At 41.0% G+C, this 18,249-nt stretch overlaps 3 protein-coding genes across 4 annotated transcripts in view; 2 read left to right on the plus strand and 1 right to left on the minus strand.

Moving 5' to 3' along the window:
• Positions 1–1,415, plus strand: part of spidr (scaffold protein involved in DNA repair) — a 42,149-nt gene extending 40,734 nt beyond the window's left edge. Inside the window, exon 20 of the mRNA XM_061732469.1 lies at positions 531–1,415. Within this exon, the coding sequence (XP_061588453.1) occupies positions 531–650 (120 nt within the window). The 3' untranslated portion in view covers positions 651–1,415. The remainder of the gene's footprint in view (positions 1–530) is intronic.
• On the minus strand, positions 1,106–2,519 carry cebpd (CCAAT enhancer binding protein delta). Its single transcript, XM_061732470.1, has one exon. It carries the CDS (start codon positions 2,330–2,332, stop codon positions 1,433–1,435), a length of 900 nt encoding a protein of 299 aa, XP_061588454.1. The 5' UTR covers positions 2,333–2,519; the 3' UTR covers positions 1,106–1,432.
• Positions 2,520–5,613: 3,094 nt separating this feature from the next.
• Positions 5,614–16,392, plus strand: mcm4 (minichromosome maintenance complex component 4). 2 transcript variants are annotated; one of them, XM_061732471.1, is made up of 17 exons: positions 5,614–5,688; positions 7,051–7,122; positions 7,231–7,389; positions 7,479–7,642; positions 7,731–7,832; positions 7,926–8,021; positions 9,059–9,154; positions 9,486–9,624; positions 9,750–9,970; positions 10,109–10,229; positions 11,533–11,792; positions 12,756–13,121; positions 13,220–13,347; positions 14,641–14,848; positions 14,992–15,220; positions 15,521–15,654; positions 15,853–16,392. In XM_061732471.1, the coding sequence occupies exons 2-17, from the start codon at positions 7,059–7,061 to the stop codon at positions 15,946–15,948; spliced, it is 2,583 nt and encodes an 860-aa protein (XP_061588455.1). In that variant the 5' UTR covers positions 5,614–5,688; positions 7,051–7,058; the 3' UTR covers positions 15,949–16,392. The 2 variants fall into 2 exon arrangements, with proteins under 2 accessions (XP_061588455.1, XP_061588456.1); XM_061732472.1 differs by having other exon boundaries at positions 5,670–5,692.
• Positions 16,393–18,249: the final 1,857 nt, after the last annotated feature.

Below are 18,249 nucleotides of genomic sequence, written 5' to 3' on the forward strand. Positions count from 1 at the left end.
AGTGTTACATAAGTCTGGACTTAACTGCCTGGTGTATTGATCTTCCAATATGTTCTGGAAGCATCTGTTCATGTCACTGTGGTAAAAAATCATTTCTCTGTGGAAAACAGGAAAAAAAAAAGATCCTTACTGGACACTGATTCTGTTGGCTGCCAGAACTGTGACATAATGCTCCACCCTGGCTTGTATTTAGTGATTGAGTTTGTGTTCAAGTTTTCATGCAGTGTTTATATCGGTTTGTTATTAATTTCTTACATAAGCCACAGGTGGTGCGCTTGTTCTTCATGAAGTGTGTTGTAGTTGCACGGTAGACTTTGATGCTTTCCCCATGAGCGTAGTAAGATAGTTCTCCCTGTTGACTAGTGTGAAGAGTGCAAAGGTCAGGGTTTTAAAATCATTAGGGCACAATTGCGTTAGATTAAAGAACTTGGATTTTTGCTTGTGGATGCATTGAAAGAATGTCATTGCAGATGGGGATGAAGTTGCATCAACATTTAATTATTTTTTTTCCTTTGACTCTCCTGTTTCAGTTCCAAGGCTATGATGTAGAGAGTGTCCTGGGAAAAGAGGTGGGTCCCATTGCCGTTTACGTCCGAGTCATCTCCAGGAAGCCTGCACTCTGGATTGGCCTGGAAGAGATCTGCCTCTGAGGCTGACTGATATCAGTCCCGAGGCCTCAGCTGGCTCCAAGGATCTGCACACTGGGCCTTGGTCAGAGCCAGTTTATCCTCCTCTCCCCCTCTGAAGGCCTCCCTGACAGCTTGAGGCTGCGCTGAAGAGAGTGGGCTGCAAGAAGACAAGGTCTTGTTTGTGTTACTGATAAGTGATCCTGTGCACCAGGAGTTGACGGCCCAAGGGTAGAGCAGTGGCATGCAGTATGTCAAATGAACCCACGTGGTCAATGTATTGTGATGTGAGTTCAGAGCAGGACTTTGACATAAGAAAAGAGGCTTTTTTCAGCCCATTTACCTCTGTATATAAGATCAGACACTATGTCAATAAAAAGTTTATTTTTGCTGACGCTGCTTTCTATTTCCTGTTGCACTTTTTTTGTGAAGCTGTTTCCTCACCATAAATGATGTGCAAAGATTACTCAGACCAGACATTTCTGCACTTTCAGTGATTTTTATTACAGATTCCATAAACAAAAATGTTTTCAAAGTTTCATACAAACTATATAAAAGGTCATATTCTGGCTTTTATACAAATGTAGGAATTATAAAACAAGGACCATATCAGGTATAACATGTAAATGCAGTGGTAAAATAACTTAATACAGAGAAGAAGAAAAAAATCCCACAAAAATATGTCAGCAACAACATATTTTCTAGTGCCATTATTATGGTAAGCTTAAAATACATCTGGTACAGATGGTAAAAAGGGGTATGTTGAGGTATGTCTCCTGTTCAGTTCATAGAAGATTTAATTAAAGTCACCGACTCTCTGCACTGGTGGCGCCGAGCAACGAGGAGTTGGGTATCTGCTTGAAGAAATCTCTGAGTCCGCTGAGCTCTCTGGTCAGATGCTCGATGGTTTTGTGCAGCTTGTCGTTGTCGTTGCTCAGTTCAAGCAGCTTCTGCTGCATGTCCAAGTTGCGCCTCTTGGCTTTGTCCCTGCTTTTCCTCACGGCAATGTTATTCCTTTCTCGCCTCTGCCGGTACTCCACGCTGCAGCGGTCCAGCCCCTTCTTGCCCTTCTCCCTGCTGCCGCTCTTCCTCGGGGAGGAGCGGGCGGAGCTGGCGGCGGAGCTGGAGGAGCCGGGCTCCGGCGTGGTCGGCGGGGTGGGCTGGCCCGTGCAGGGGAGGCTCACGGAGGTCTGGGCGCAGGTCTCGATCTGGGAGGGAAGCGACGAGGACATGTCGCTGTCGCTCCAGTCGGACTCGTGCTTGATGGGCGCGCTGAACGCCCCCTTTTCCAGCTGCTGCTGCAGCTGCAGATGCGGCTGCTGCAGATGCGGCTGCATGCCGGAGCTCTGCAGGTTGTAGAAATCCGCCTTCTCCTGCTTCACGGAGTTGAACAGGTCGAGGAAGAGCTCGTCGTTGCACAGCTCCAGGTTCGGCACGGAGGTGAGGGACGTCATGGACTCGATGTACTGGCTGAAGTCGATGGCGCTCTCGTCGTCGTACATGGCCGGGGCGGCGCTCATCTCCCCCGGGGTGGTGGTGGTGTCTCCGGCCGGGGCGGCCGTCCTGCCACCGGCCGCCTTGCAGAGCCCGGGCTGCTGGGGGGCCCCCAGCTTGCTGCTCTCGTAGAAGTTAGCAGGCTCCATCGCCCAACTCATGTTGCATTGTGGAGACGCGGAGTACGAGTCCAGGTTGTATATGTCACACATGAACCCTGGTGACTTTGTCCCCACGTGGGTCGAAAAAGAAAAAAAAAAAAACTTTCAAACTCTCTTGCACAGTAAAGTCGCAGGCTCCTTCCTTCCTCCTTCACAGTACTTTTTTTTTTTTTTAATAAAAAGCCCTAGAAGTCAGTTTCTGGACCTGTCAGTGGGCTGTCACTGATTATGCTGAGACTTGTCACTTTTCTGAAGCAGCGCTACTTTGGCGGAGTGTTTTGTATGGTTCCCCACTGACGTCACCCACACCTCCCTCTCACGGGCCAGTCACAGCTGAGAGCGGGTCACGTGGTCTGGTTTAGGCCCCATTTGAGGAGGCGAGGGCGTGTCGCGCTGCCTCCCACTTTTTACTATGATTGTATGAATGGTGCAGGGTTGTTTACATACTGCAGCCGCGGCTCTTGGCTCAGGATTAATTTGTCACCAACAATACAAACGTCTGACTCACATGGAGGCGAAGGAAGTACTCAGATCACATGATAGGAGAGTAAACTTTCAATTACGTTAAATATTCGACTAAATCGGGGTTGCATCTCTTTATAAAGTGTGTTTGAGCAGCCTGTGAAAGAGCACAAAAAACTAACATCTGCTGCATGATTAAAATACACATATATTGGTACAAAATGTTTGCCAGGTAAAGCACTAACCACTTTATATATATATATATATATATATATATATATATATATATATATATGTGTGTGTGTGTGTGTATATATATATATATATATATATATATATATATATATATATATATATATATATATATATATATATGCAGACGGTTGTTTTTAAAAAATCAACTTAAAGTCGAATTTGGTTACTTAAACCAAGATTTCAGTCCATAACAAAGTCATATTATTGAATGTGACGCCTGTAAATTGCATTTGTAGGCTATATCAAGTAGGGAAGCAGCTTCATTTTGAATAATTGTTTTCTGAAATTCCAAAACTTTCTAAATGTTATCAAACTTGTTGTTATAAAAATCTGGCTTCAGTGAGCGAAACAACCGAAGACAAATTCCCTGTCTGGCATGTTCATACTTGGCCAATAAAGCTTATTCTATTCTATTCTGAACCAAAATGGTCCAGATCTGAGGTACGCACTTACATGTAGTTGTACAAATATAGGTACACTTTAACGTTCAAATACAATAAGTTATTTTCGTTTCAGTAAATAAATCAGCAGGGTTTAAATCAAATGTGGTTGATCGTGTTTTATGACCAGTGGCGTCTTTAAGAGGAACCCTTCAAACGTCAATACACTTCTCGGAAATGTTTCCCACGTTTTCCTCTTAGGAAGCTCGTAGTACTTTTCCTCTCTGGTCATCACCCTCCACACGGAAACTGCGCCGCCTGCTGGCCACAGTTGTACCTGCAGGATCATTCTGATGGGTAATGGTTTGCCAAGCAAAACATCTGCTGGGATTTTCCTAATGGTTTTAAAATTTGTTAATATTTGGTATTAAACACTTAATAAAACAAGTAAAATGTGTTCTTATTATAACAGGTCCACAGAAAAAGTTGCATTGAGGGTTTTGTAGTAGGTGGTAATAAAGCATTTCTACTCTGTTATCTGTCAAGACAACAATGCCCCCTTCTGTGGGTATGGAGGTATGGCTGAAAACTGTGATAAGTATGGATATTGTGACAATTATTAGCACAAGTTCTAACAATCACCATATTCAACAGTCTTGAACTATAATGACCCATCCATGGAGCGATCTACTTTCCCACTGACAGCTGGGCGAGGTCGTGGCTCGTACACCGGGACAGGATGAAGCAAGTATAAAATATACGGATGGATGAACACATGGGTGGTTTTGAACCAGCATGTTCAAAACACCAAATGAGGTAATATTTTATGGAAGACTGGGGCCTCCAAACTGAAACATGCACACACTACCTGCACATGCAGTACTGGAGTTGAGGGGGGATGAGGGGGGATGGCATCCCTCCTGAAATAAAAACAGTCCAAATCATCCCCCCTGTAAAACTGCCATCCCTCCTTTCCATCCCTTATGTCATTTCAGCAATGAATGTGGTTTTACTGCTATTTCAACATTTAGAGTCATCACCAGAAAAATAACTTATTTGACAATTTTCACCTGTTTCAAGTAAATTTTCACTTGAAATAAGTAGAAAAATCTGCCAGTGGGACAAGATTTATCTTCTCATTAAGTAAAAAAATCTTGTTCCACTGGCAGATTTTTCTACTTATTTTGAGTGAAAATCTACTTGAAAAAAGTGAAAATTGTTGTTTTTTCCAGTGATGAGTCTTGTTTTAAGTGTAATGAGATTTTTTTTTACTAAAATGAGACATTTTAACTAGAAATAAGACAAATATTCTTGTTAAGATTTTGAGTTTTTGCAGTGATCCATTTTACATATCCTGTGAAGGACAGAGTCATATTTATAAGTTCAGAAAACTGTTTTTTATTGTTGTGTTTTGATGTATTTGATGTAAGCCCAGTGGATATTTAAAGCTTACAGAAGGCTGCATTTAACTGCTGCTATGTCATTCCTGCAGTATTTCTGCAGGTGTCAGTGCTATTATTTGTAACATATTTGTATTCAGCACAAATTATCTGTCCCCATATGATAAAATCCACCACCCCCCCTGATTTTTTTTTACAACTCGAGTACTGCCTGCAGGTATTTTTAGAGCTTCATGCTCTGCACAATCAGTTTGGTGAGTTTGCACACTAGCTCATTCAGATATTCTTCTAGCGACCAGTTTATGCCTATATATTTATATTTTTAATTATCATTGTTATTAAATATGTAAATAAATTAACCTATCTGTTGTTGGTACTACTGACAGGTGGTTTTGAGCTGGATTGTAACATATGAGGGAATTCAATTAGTATTAGTAGCTTTAGAAATGATTGCTTCGATCCAATTATTATTTGGTCACGTTTGAATTGTTTATGGATTTCACAATTGATGAATCGTGACAAATGTTTTTAATAAAGTATGTTTTTAAATTAAAAAAAAGGGGGGGGGGGGTTGCTCTTTTGGACCAAACCAAATCAGCTCAGGGTTATCAATGTGCACGTTGTTTCACTTAAAAAAATACCCATATCGTTTGAATATACTTAACTTACAAATTCCCAATGATTTTGAATATATAGATTTATATTTTATTGATTGTTTGGGGGTAGTTTGCTACGTTTAACTGAAGTAGCAAGAGCAGACTTTCAACAGGAATCCCCTCTTAAGTTATGGCCTGACCCGGAAACAGCAGGACGTTCCTCGCTCCTCATTGGTCCAAAGTTTCGCGCGAAAACGACGTCACCCACAATTTCGCGCCAGACCTGCAACACTCGGAACTGCTCACACGAAGAGGTAGGTAAAACATCAATTATAGAAGTTGTCTCTCGATAAAGCAGGTTATTGTGGTTTTGTCACCGAGCACATAAAACGCCCAATCGTTCAAATTCACCATTACGTTTTTGTTATTTATTTTGGACATGGAAATCTATTAAGAACGTGACGTCTTTGTCTCGTTGGCAGTCACATGTCAAATGGTGGCCGGAGGAGTATTGGCATCATCCAAGTCTTCGGTGAAATTAGCATTAAGATGTACAGAAATATGAAACAGATATAGGGTTGAGATATATCTGCGTAAACTAGTGTTTTCTTTAACCCTCGCGCTTAGGCCATGTTTTTTTTTTGTCCAACAATTGGTATTGAGCGATAATAATTAACAGGAATAATCTGAGAGAGTAGGGAAAGATAAAGTACATACTTGAGAAGTGCTTATTCTCTATTTTTGTTGTAACTGAAGCGCACAGCCTGTTGGCATGTTGTGATAACAGGCTGCAGGTTCAAAAGAGGTTTAGATTACAAAACTCTTGATGCTTACCTGATATAAACCATATCTACCATACAGAGGTGTCAAAAGTATTCACATTCATTACTCAGGTAGATACTAGAGTTTAAAAATACTCCTGTAGAAGTTGAAATATCAACTCAAGTTTTTTACTCAAGTAAAAGTATAAAAGTACTGGTTTCAAAACTACTTAAAGTATAAAAGTAAAAGTAATGTAAGGGGGGGAAAGTCATTGAAAATGAATGTATCTTAGTATAATGCAAATATATTAAAGAACCATATATGTGTACTATTGAGCATTAACATGTGTTTCAGAGAGCAGGAGATATGATGACTAGTTGCCTATAAGTATTGTAATGGTGCAAAAAGTCAAACTTCAGAGGCATGTTATCATTTATCCTAACCTTTATTGGAATGTACATCCAAGTTTAGTTGCAGGAATCTGAGGGAACGGATGTAAGAACAAAACTGGACAAGAACATCTGAAACAACCACAACCAAATTCACTCTATCCGGATGGAGCAATTTAACTGGATAGTTTTGTTTTAAAGGTCAAAATGAAATAGAGTAACGAGGCTGTTTTTAAAATGTAAGGAGTAAAAAGTACAGATAATTGCGTGAAAATGTAAGAAGTAAAAAGTCGTCTGAAAAATAATTACTCCAGTGAAGTATAGATAACCAAAATTTCTACTAAAGTAAGGTAACAAAGTATTTGTACTTTGCTACTTGACACCTCTGCTACCATATGCATGTAAGATCCATATCTGGGTCTCTTTCTGCCTTTTTTTTCCCCCCTCTACCCTTTTCTTTGAAACTGGCCATATAAAGACAGAGTTTATTTAGAAAATAAATGAAACATATCCTTTTCTTGACAGATATAAAGATGTCTTCTCCAGCTTCAACTCCCCGTGGCCGCAAACGTGGAAGAAACACCAACCCGGCCACACGTATGTTCACATTCAAGTTTTTTCAGATTTATTTATCAAATGTGGTCTGATTGCATGTGCTCGATATCTGGATGACATTTCAATTGGCTTCATGTGTCTTCCCCTCAGCGAGTAGTGAGGGCCCCACCTCCCCTCCCTCTCGAAGGGGCAGAGGCCTGGACTCCTCCACCGGGGACCTGATGCAGATGCCCACCTCCCCCCCCACGGACATGCTCAGTCCTGCAGCACCACAGGACACCTCTCTGCTCTCCAGCCCCCGACCATCAGGTCATTTGGTGTTCACGTTATTTAGGCTTTACGTTGGGGATATTATTTAGAAGTTTTAATCATCTTTGTAATGTGACTTCTCCATCCAGTCCCACCAAATGAAGTGGACATGAGCTCCCCTCTGATGTACGGGACCCCCAGCTCCAGGGTTGAAGGGACGCCCCGGAGCGGCGTGCGTGGCACACCAGCCAGACAGCGCCCTGATCTGGGCTCAGTGAGGAAGGCTCCCCAGGTCGATCTTCATTCTGAGCCGGTCAGTACAGCGGTCAGCAGAATTTCAATGCTCTTTTGTTTTTGAAACCTACATTGACACTAGAAAACTGTTCACTGTCCTCTCTCAGCCGAGCACAGATGGCGCAGCAGTCAGCGAGCCAAACGCTGGCCAGAGACTGGTGATCTGGGGGACCGACGTCAACGTTGGCATCTGCAAGGAGAAGTTCCAGGTGTGAAACTCGTCATAATGTCAGCCGTTTCATCGTATCTCCATTTATTACCCCCAAAGTTAACTTTCACGCTTTGTGTTACTGTACTTCCAGAGGTTTCTGCAGAGATTCATTGATCCGACCTCCACTGAGGACGAGAACGCGGGTCTGGACCTGAATGAGCCTTTATACATGCAGAAGCTGGAAGAGGTGGGGCATCTACTTTATTTTACTCCATCATAAGTGACCTATACTTGTGTTTTAGGCAGACTCGTTTGCTCAGTAGCTTGGTCAGTTGCAGGTTTTGTGTGCTAATTTGTTGACGGAAAAAGTTTTGTTACCTCTCAAACCTCATTGCTCTGTCATTTGAGCCTGTGGTTTAACCTGCAGCTGAATGAAGCTTTATCAATTACTGTCTCCTCAAAAACAACAAAAAAAATCACATCAACCACTAGAGGTCTCTCTTGCTTTCTGTTTTTCTTAAACCTGAAACGATAGGCTTTAACAAGACTACCTTTATCTCACTCTACGGATTTATTCAGTCAGAAAATCTGTGAAAAAAGATTTTATTTATTTCTTGATAAGCATCTTGGAGGAAAGTTTGGCTAGTTTAGACTGTTTGCCGTTTACTTACTGAAAATTAAAGATGAACAAAAAATGAAGAAAAATAAAGCATATTTATGGTCCATTTTTTCTTCCCCTGGATCGTTAGATATTGTCAATCTATTCTAGATTAACTGCTTGACTAAACACACGTGCAGCTCCATCAGTTCCAGTATTGAAGTTTCCAGTAGGACCTCGTAGCAGCAGGAGATGAAGCTCATAGAAGCTACTGGGATGCTTGAGTTACATTGATCATATCACTTCTGTTTTAAGCACTTAAATGACAGGATTCAATAGATAATTACTGCATTGAATAATTTGGATGGGAAATCGTTTATATATGCAAGTGGGCTGTGCTGACTTTAGGGAGTAAATCTCTAAATCATCTCGTACGTCCAATTTTTAAACAGTTTAATTGTGAATCAGCTAAAGTTTGCACTTCTTACAATTGTGATCAATGTAAAGCAGAGCTGTGAGTTTAAACTCCAAAGCTTCTGATTGCGTTAGGGTCATGGCACATGGCTGAAGGCGGGACAGAGCAGTCGACCGGTGCTTATTGATCCTAGTCGTGTTGTGTGGGAGTGTTGTCGAGCGTTTTACTGCATCTTCACCACATTTGTTTATTTTTCATCTTCATCTCTCAGATCAGCGTTGTTGGAGATCCTGTTCTGAACGTGAACTGTCGCCACGTTCAGTCCTTTGATGCTGAACTGTACAGGCAGCTCATCTGCTACCCACAGGTAAAGTCTTATAGTCTGTAATACATGTATTATATTTGTTAAATATCTCATTTAGATTATATAGTTTTCCTCTGGGAGTGTATTTTGAGTTATATATTTAACATGCACATAGATCAGTAAATCCTCCTTACTGATTTCTATATTAATTTACTTTAATAGCTTTTACACACGTTCCAATAAACAAATTGGTTGGGGGAAATAAAAAAAAAAGATATTATACAGCCAAAATTAACTGCATCGCCTGGATAATTTGTTTAGCCTTATCTGAAAAACATAGAAGTAGTTTAATGCTACATTTTTGCTCATAAATGAGTTATTTGTGTCTTTGCAGGAAGTCATCCCTACTTTCGACATGGCAGTCAATGAGCTTTTCTTTGAGCGCTTCCCTGATTCAATCCTTGAATACCAGATCCAAGTTCGCCCCTACAACGCCCTAAAAACCAGAAACATGAGGAGCCTGAACCCAGAAGGTGCGTGTTTGTACCAAGATAGGCCATGATGTCAGATTAATCCAGGTTCCAAATGTTCCAGCTCATATTTAGCGTTGTATTTCTACAAACACTAATGAGCCTAATGATTGTGTCCGCCTCCGCAGACATTGATCAGCTGATCACCATTAGCGGCATGGTGATCCGCACTTCACAGCTCATCCCTGAGATGCAGGAGGCTTTCTTCCAGTGCCAGGTGTGCGCCTTCACCACCCGCGTGGAGGTGGATCGCGGCCGCATCGGCGAGCCAGGCGTGTGTCGCCACTGCAACACCACCCACAGCATGGCACTCATTCACAACCGCTCCGTCTTCTCAGACAAGCAGATGGTGAGAGTTCGGTCGGGGCTGGTTACGGGGCAGATTGCTCGTCATAAACAGCGTCTCATCTTGGCAGAGGTGGTGGTTGGGGATGTGTTGCTAAGAGATCGTGACACGTGGTCATTTACTTGTCTTTCTTTTCAACAGATCAAAATCCAAGAGTCACCTGAAGATATGCCAGCTGGACAGACGCCTCACACGACTATTGTGTACGCTCATAACGATCTGGTGGATAAAGTGCAGCCAGGAGACAGAATTAACATCACTGGTAAGAGCTCAGAAACCTCTCTCTCTACTCACAGGAAACCAACCTTTATCCCTTAGTTTAAGCCCACACAAGAATCTCTTTTTATTTAATGTAATTCAGTATAGATTCTCAAATCAGAGAATTGTTTGATTTACACAGAAAAGTTGCCTCTAGGTGGCGTCTCTTTCGGTTTTTGCACCAATGAAAATTGTGACATTGAGAAACTGCTGGAATGGCAGTGAAGGCGGCTTTCACTTTTGTTGGGTGACGTGGAATCAAGATTGAACAGTTTGATCAGTTCTGCTGTTGAAGCGTTGGAGTACAGTTTGGAAGCTGCAGTTTTCTGAGGAAGACGGACCAGGACGTGGCTCATCCAGAGCTCGCGTCACCCGTCATCAGATGAAGGGAAGAAATATAAGAAGCTAAAACACCCGGCTGGTGATCAAAGCACGTTGACCCGCGGTAGCAAAACCCCATTAAATGCTGAATTGTCTGAAAAATGATGTTTGATCCTATAAGATCCACACTTGTACAGCAGACCCGTACAGAGGAGACGACTGAAGAGGTTTTGATTTGAGATATTGGAGTATTGAGGTCATGTAGGCCCTCTTGCTGATATTTAAGAATTAATCTTGAGAGTTCAAGCGACATTATAAAGTGTTGTAGATGCTTTCGTTGTTATGACAGCGGTGCATTCATTAATTACAAGGTTAAGGAGAGAACCTGGTAGTTATGCATAATGGATGAGTATGAATAGTTAAACTGATAGTTAGTGTGTCAGATTGTATTCTTTATTATTGATGTCTATTGTGAATATAGATCCTTTATGACACTTGATACATTTCTAGCCGCTCGCTCTCTTCCCTCCACTCTGCTTCTTTATACATTGAAGATTTAAGTAGATTTGTTCTGTATGTGGTTATTTTGACTAAATTTGAATTTAATTAAATCACATGATACCCTAAAGTTTCACAGCAACATTGTATAATTATGAAAATGAGGCATTTTAGTTGACAAAGAAAGTTTGAAACAGAAATACTGCTGAAAAGGTGAAGGTGGGGGGTATTGTGTATATTTTTACTTAAAAGAAACAATTGCAATCATTAATTTTTGGTATTATTGCTGATATCTTTTAATAAGTGGACATTTGAAACTGTATATCCATAGAATGAGCTGCAATCTCGTCACTATTTTACAGGTGCAAACAAAATGTTGCAGTTTGTCAGCGTTGGGGTGAAATCAGAAACGTTGATAAAAGTTCCCTCAGGTTACTGCAGTACTTAGCTGAGTTTACGTGATCCCTGACTGCCCTCTCTGTGTGCAGGAATCTACCGAGCAGTCCCCATGCGCGTCAATCCACGCCAAAACAATGTGAAGTCCGTCTACAAGACCCACATAGATGTCATCCACTTCCGTAAGACGGACGAAAAGCGCCTGCACGGCTTGGACGAGGAATCTGAGCAGAAGCTCTTCACCGAAGACCGCGTGCAGACTCTGAAGGAGCTGGCAGCCAAGCCAGACGTCTACGAACGCCTGTCCTCTGCCCTCGCGCCGAGTATCTACGAACACGAAGACATTAAGAAGGTGGGCGGGAGAACGGGCCAAGACCTCTGCGTCGACCTGCATGAGCACACGTGTTAACAGCAGTCTGCATTGTTAAGGTTTACGGTTATAACTAACACCTGAGCAGAGGTGTCAAAAGTATTCACATTAATTACTCAGGTAGAAGTATAGATACTAGAGTTTAAAAATACTCCTGTAGAAGTTGAAGTATCAACTCAAGTTTTTTACTCAAGCAAAAGTACAAAAGTACTGGTTTCAAAACTACTTAAAGTATAAAAGTAAAAGTAATGTAAGGGGGAAAAAAGCCATTAAGGACAAAATCCATTGAAAATGAATGCATCTTAGTATAATGCAAATATATTAAAGAACCATATATGTGTACTATTGAGCATTAACATGTGTTTCAGAGAGCAGGAGATATGATGACTAGTTGCCTATAAGTATTGTAATGGTGCAAAAAGTCAAACTTCAGAGGCATGTTATCATTTATCCTAACCTTTATTGGAATGAACATCCAAGTTTAGTTGCAGGAATCTGAGGGAACGGATGTAAGAACAAAACTGGACAAGAACATCTGAAACAACCACAACCAAATTCACTCTATCCGGATCAAGCAATTTAACTGGATAGTTTTTTGTTAAAGGCCGAAATGAAATAGAGTAACGAGGCTGTTTTTAAAATGTAAGGAGTAAAAAGTACAGATAATTGCGTGAAAATGTAAGGAGTAAAAGTAAAAAGTCGTCTGAAAAATAATTACTCCAGTGAAGTATAGATAACCAAAATTTCTACTTAAGTAAGGTAACAAAGTATTTGTACTTTGTTACTTGACACCTCTGCACCTGAGTGGACATGACACAAATAGAGAACAGTGAGAAGTCTGTTATTTGATTAAACTGTTGTGCAGCAGAACACGGGGATGAATAATGCCGTTTGAGATGTTTGACACGTCTTTTCTGAGCAGTTCTTCTCACCTCTCTGGTGCAGGGTATCCTGCTGCAGCTGTTCGGCGGCACTCGTAAGGACTTCAGTCAGACCGGCCGGGGAAACTTCCGTGCAGAGGTGAACATCCTCCTCTGCGGAGACCCCGGCACCAGCAAGTCTCAGCTGCTGCAGTACGTCTTCAACCTGGTGCCCCGCGGCCAGTACACCTCAGGGAAGGGCTCCAGCGCCGTGGGCCTCACCGCCTACGTCATGAAGGACCCCGAGACCAAGCAGCTGGTCCTGCAGACCGGCGCGCTGGTGCTCAGTGACAACGGCATCTGCTGCATTGACGAATTTGACAAGATGAGCGACAGCACGCGCTCTGTGCTGCACGAGGTTATGGAGCAGCAGACCCTCTCCATCGCCAAGGTATGTTTGATCGATTTTTAAACATGTTTGGAGTCCTTTGGAAAATGAGATTTGAGAACGAAATTAAGTTGTTTTTCCTTGTCTCTGTTTATGTGAAGGCTGGGATCATTTGTCAGCTGAACGCCCGTACGGCCGTCCTGGCAGCTGCAAACCCCGTTGAATCTCAGTGGAACCCCAAAAAGACCACGATTGAGAACATCCAGCTTCCTCACACGCTGCTGTCCAGGTGAAGAGACGCAGCCACGGATACAAAGTGCTCTTATCGATGGAAATGTTTAGCTTTTCCTGTTTTATTAGTTATTGGTGTGTGTAAATTAGGGCTGCAACTAACGATTATTTTAATAATCGATTAATCTGTCGATTATTTTTTCGATTAATCGATGAATCGGATGAAAAAAACGAAACAAAAAAGCATTAAATTCCAACCATTCGAAAACAGAACTGACAGTGCAGATAATCTTCAGAAAGTTCACAAAAAGGTTGCTCCTTGAACATCCCTGAGCTTTAAAAGTATTGATTAAATGGACTAACACAGAAAACATACACATGTATGCTTTACATCTGCCAAATATATTAAAATAAAGTGCACAAAAGAGGTATACTTTGTTTAAAAGGGACCTGAGCTGTCAGAACAATAAATAAATTATAAATAATAAAGAAAAATACAAATCAGAAACAGGATTTGTTTCAACATTACAATTTGTTCTCTCACTGCCTTCACTCAAAAGACTAAGGATCTTACCAAGAAGTTTTCTTATTTCTAACCTAAAAATGCCATTACACCTGATAACACACATAGCTTAAAAGGTTAGGTGTTTTTCCCACGTGTTTCAATTGAACTTTCATTTGTGTCAAGCAAATTTTAAGTTCTAGTTAAGTTTTAAGTTAAAGTCTTTATGTTTTTGAGTTTTGGCAGTGTTCAAAATAAAATTATGAGACCTGCTGTATTGGAGCACATTTTCTTTTAGTTAAAACTGTAGCGGGAACTGATGTTTAGAGGAACCTATGTATGTACCGGGTTAGAGGGGGAACATATAGGAGAACGGACCACAAGAATATATCGTGGATTAAAAATAAAAGTTAAGCACTGAGCTACATGTGTCTCCCATCTGGGCCATTGTAGACTGCCTGAGCATGGCATGTCGCTAAAACTAAACAAATCCGCGCCCTCTTTCTTCTTTTTAATTATGTAGTCCGGGCGAAATACCTCGACTTCAGCTCCGCGACCAACGCAGAGCCTACGGTGTAGGGTACGCGGCAGTGTGCGTCGCCGCGTACCCTACGCTGTCGATTTAACGCGGAACCATAAATCAGGCTTTAGTGAGTGACGTAATAATCGCGCGACACAACGAATCGATAATTGAATTCGTTGCCAAAGCTTTTAATAATCGATTTGATCGATTCGTTGTTGCAGCCCTGGTGTAAATATTAGTTATTTACACACCCACATTACTCTATGTCCATCAGGTCATTGTGGTCCTGAAACTGTCCCTTTAACCCTGCATATGTGCTCCATCAGATTCGACCTCATCTTCCTCATGCTGGATCCCCAGGATGAGGCGTATGACCGAAGGCTGGCCCACCACCTGGTGTCCCTGTACTACCAGAGCGAGGAGCAGATGGAGGAAGAGTTCCTGGACATGGCCGTACTGAAGGATTACATTGCGTATGCGCGGACGTACATTACTCCCAGACTGAACGAGGAAGCTAGCCAGGCCCTCATCGAGGTTTGTTCACCCTATGAATTGTTTTCTAAAGATTTCCAACCAGCTTTGGGTAAAATCACATCTTTTTAAAGCTGTATTTTCTTTGCTTTAAGATGGTATCTGTCTCTTTTGAACGAGCTAAGTTTGCGCTTGTTTATCCTCAGGCCTATGTTGACATGAGAAAGATCGGCAGTGGTCGCGGGATGGTGTCGGCCTACCCCAGACAGCTGGAGTCTCTGATCCGCCTGTCCGAGGCTCACGCCAAGGTGCGCTTCTCCGAGAAGGTGGAGACCATCGACGTGGAGGAGGCCAAGCGGCTGCACAGAGAGGCTCTCAAACAGTCGGCCACGGACCCCAGGACAGGATTCGTAGACATCTCTATTCTGACGACAGGTATGAAATCCAAAGCCCTGGGATATGAAGCATTAACGGCGATCCTTCTCCAACAATCCTGCAAGTATAAGGTGCACCGAGTGTACAGAAGCTACATGTCCTCGTTGCAGCCAGTTCAGGGTTTAGATCCTTTCCTGTGACCTTTTCCTGCAAGTCATCCCCTTTCTTTCTTTTTTGTACAGTCTTTTCCTGGATGTTTACATAGAAATGCTAAGCCACAAATAAGGAGAAATTTTATTTATTAATGAAGTTCTTTAATCACCATGAACCTATTTGAGTGTACTATTTTTCTGATGACAGGTATGAGTGCCACGGCCCGCAAACGCAGGGAGGAAATTGCCCAAGCCCTGAAGAAAGTGATCCAGGCCAAAGGAAAGACGCCAGCGATGAAATACCAGCAGCTTCTCGATGACCTGAGAGGACAGTCTGAAACTGTTAGTGGTTTTTTTTTTTTTTTTTTTGTTTTTCAGTAAATCCATTTTAAGTTAAATCAGTCCACAAAGTTCATAGTTAAACGGTATGCGGTGTGCATTCCGTTAATGAGACTGTCCCAACTCCATTGATTATGTTAAGTTTAGTGCATTTAAGTTTTACTACTTGCAATAACTTCCTCTTTGTTGCCTTTCCTTTAGGCGATCACTAAGGAGCTGTTTGACGAGGCGCTGCGAGCCCTGGCTGATGAGGACTTCCTGACTGTTACCGGAAAGACCGTTCGTCTGCTTGCTTGAGGAACAAATGTTCATTTATGTACAGTCCTTATTTTCAAAATCCTATCTGTCAGTTTTCTTCTTTTTTTTCAGGCTGTAAAAAGTTTTTGTTTTTTTTATATATAAATATAAACGAACCTGCATATGTTTTCTGAGCATGTTATCCTCTGGTGTAAAAACCCAAATTAAATTTGCCAAATGACTTAGTGAGAGTTGGTGTACCATTGCAATTTAAAGAGAAAAATGATAAGAACAAAACAAAACAAAATACATGTGACCATTTTTGTTCTTTGTTTTCCCTCTTCAGTTTTGAAGCCATACTGCTCTTGTGGTTCTATTGTGCATTGTGGGTCTTTTGTATTGAGTTTGTGTCTACTATTGTAACACGCGGGTTGATGCAGTGTAGCGTGCATAGACTGCATGTTAAGAGAGAATGAATAAATAAATAAATGTTGCTCTTTGAAATGGTAGTCTCTTTGTCTCTAATTGTGTTTGTCTTTGGCTGACTTGAGTAATGCTTTGTTTTATTAATTTTTAAAAATAATACATGTTTAAGTAGTGTGCTAAGTTTAAAAATTACTTTATGGAAAATCTTTTTGCTGTTTCAAATAGATTTTTTTTTTTTTTTTGCATCCAACATTATGTTAAACATCAGTTTTATTTGGAGGAAGTCCAGATAGCGATAGAAAACGATCATTTTCAGGATGTGAAACCTATCACGCCATCAGTCTTTTTTCCAAAGTGGCCCCAAAGCAGAGAGAATGAGGGATGAGGCACTTCCATCACTGTCTGGTTCAGATCGACCACCAAAATAAACAGGCAGACTGCAACGGACAATTAGGTCTGCGGAGAGGATAATTGGGACTAACCTTGCATCTATCCAGGACCAGGAAACGGGCAGGTAGTATCTACAGACCCCTCACACCCATAGACATCATATAGAACATATATATGTTCATATGTTCTATATGATGTCTATGCTCACACCCAGGACAAAGTCTGTTTGAACTCCTGCCCTCTGGAAGGCGCTACAGAGCTTTGTACACCAAAACCTCCAGACAGACGTTTATTCCCCCAAACTGCTCTGATGAACTCTCATCAGTCTCAGAGAAATCAATCACTGCAATAATAACCACAATCATATGCTGTAACAATGCACCTTTCAATAACCATGTCTACCTCATACTGCTGCACCTTTCACTTTTTTTTTTTTAAATTGTTTGTTAAGAGCTGTCATTTATCTATTTACTGTTCAGTGAGCGAAATAACCAGTCAAATTCCCTGTCTTGTTTGACCTGACTTGGCCAAATAAACACGATTCTGATTCTGAATACACATTTATTTCTGTAAACACTAAAGTTAATTACGTTTTGCTTTAGATATATTGAAATATGAAGGAGAGGGTATAAGTATATTATTCATGTGAATGTTTGCTACTCTGATCCCACCTAAATGTTTTGAACGTGGGATTTGAGAATTAACTTCACACTTTAAGGAAAGATCTTTTTTTGTTCGTTTTTTTTGTTCCTGTGTTTTTCGTCCACATCTTAAAAGATGTTTTTTTTTTTTATTATTGCAACAGAATTAACATACAGGGAAGTTGGAATCAGCAAAGACTTTGTGTACATCCTGCCAGTGAAATAACAAATAGCAAAAACATAAAACATTTGGAAGTACATCCATATATCAATGCAATTAGTAACTTAATATCGGCTGGCACGTAAGTTTCACATGTGTACAAATAATGTTAAAACAGCACTGTTTAAAACATATTGCACTCCGCTATACACCGCTCACTTGTGGTGCCATTATACCAGTGCTAAAATGAAAAAGCTACAGGTGGCATACAACGATGCTTTTAACATTTTTCTAAAACCCCTAGATGGACAAGTGCAAGTGAAATGTTTGTGACCAGTGATGTTCCCACTTTCCATGCTGTACTGAGGAATTTTATGTTTAGATTGTGTAGACTGAAGGAGTAAAAAAATCTTTTAATTATGGCCTTAACAGAGACTACTGCACAGAGCGATACAAGGTTTTCTTCCTGTTTCTGGAAACACTGGAGGAAATATTTGTATGTTTTTAACTAATTTGAATGGCACAAGTGAATCTCTTTCTCTTTGTTTTGTATTTCGTTTTGTATTCTGGTCCCAGTGTCTACAAATAAAGTTTATATATTAATATCAACCTAATCTAATGGAGAACAAATTAAATCAAAATAAATAAAATAAATAATACAGAGAGGAGGAGTTACATTAGTATAACATTCAGGGGTTTCCATCTTTAACATTGTTGAAGTGTACAGTAGTATAGATGTAGATT

Source organism: Cololabis saira, chromosome 10 (genome assembly GCF_033807715.1).
Source record: "Cololabis saira isolate AMF1-May2022 chromosome 10, fColSai1.1, whole genome shotgun sequence".
In the NCBI taxonomy this organism is placed as follows: Eukaryota; Metazoa; Chordata; class Actinopteri; order Beloniformes; family Belonidae; genus Cololabis; species Cololabis saira.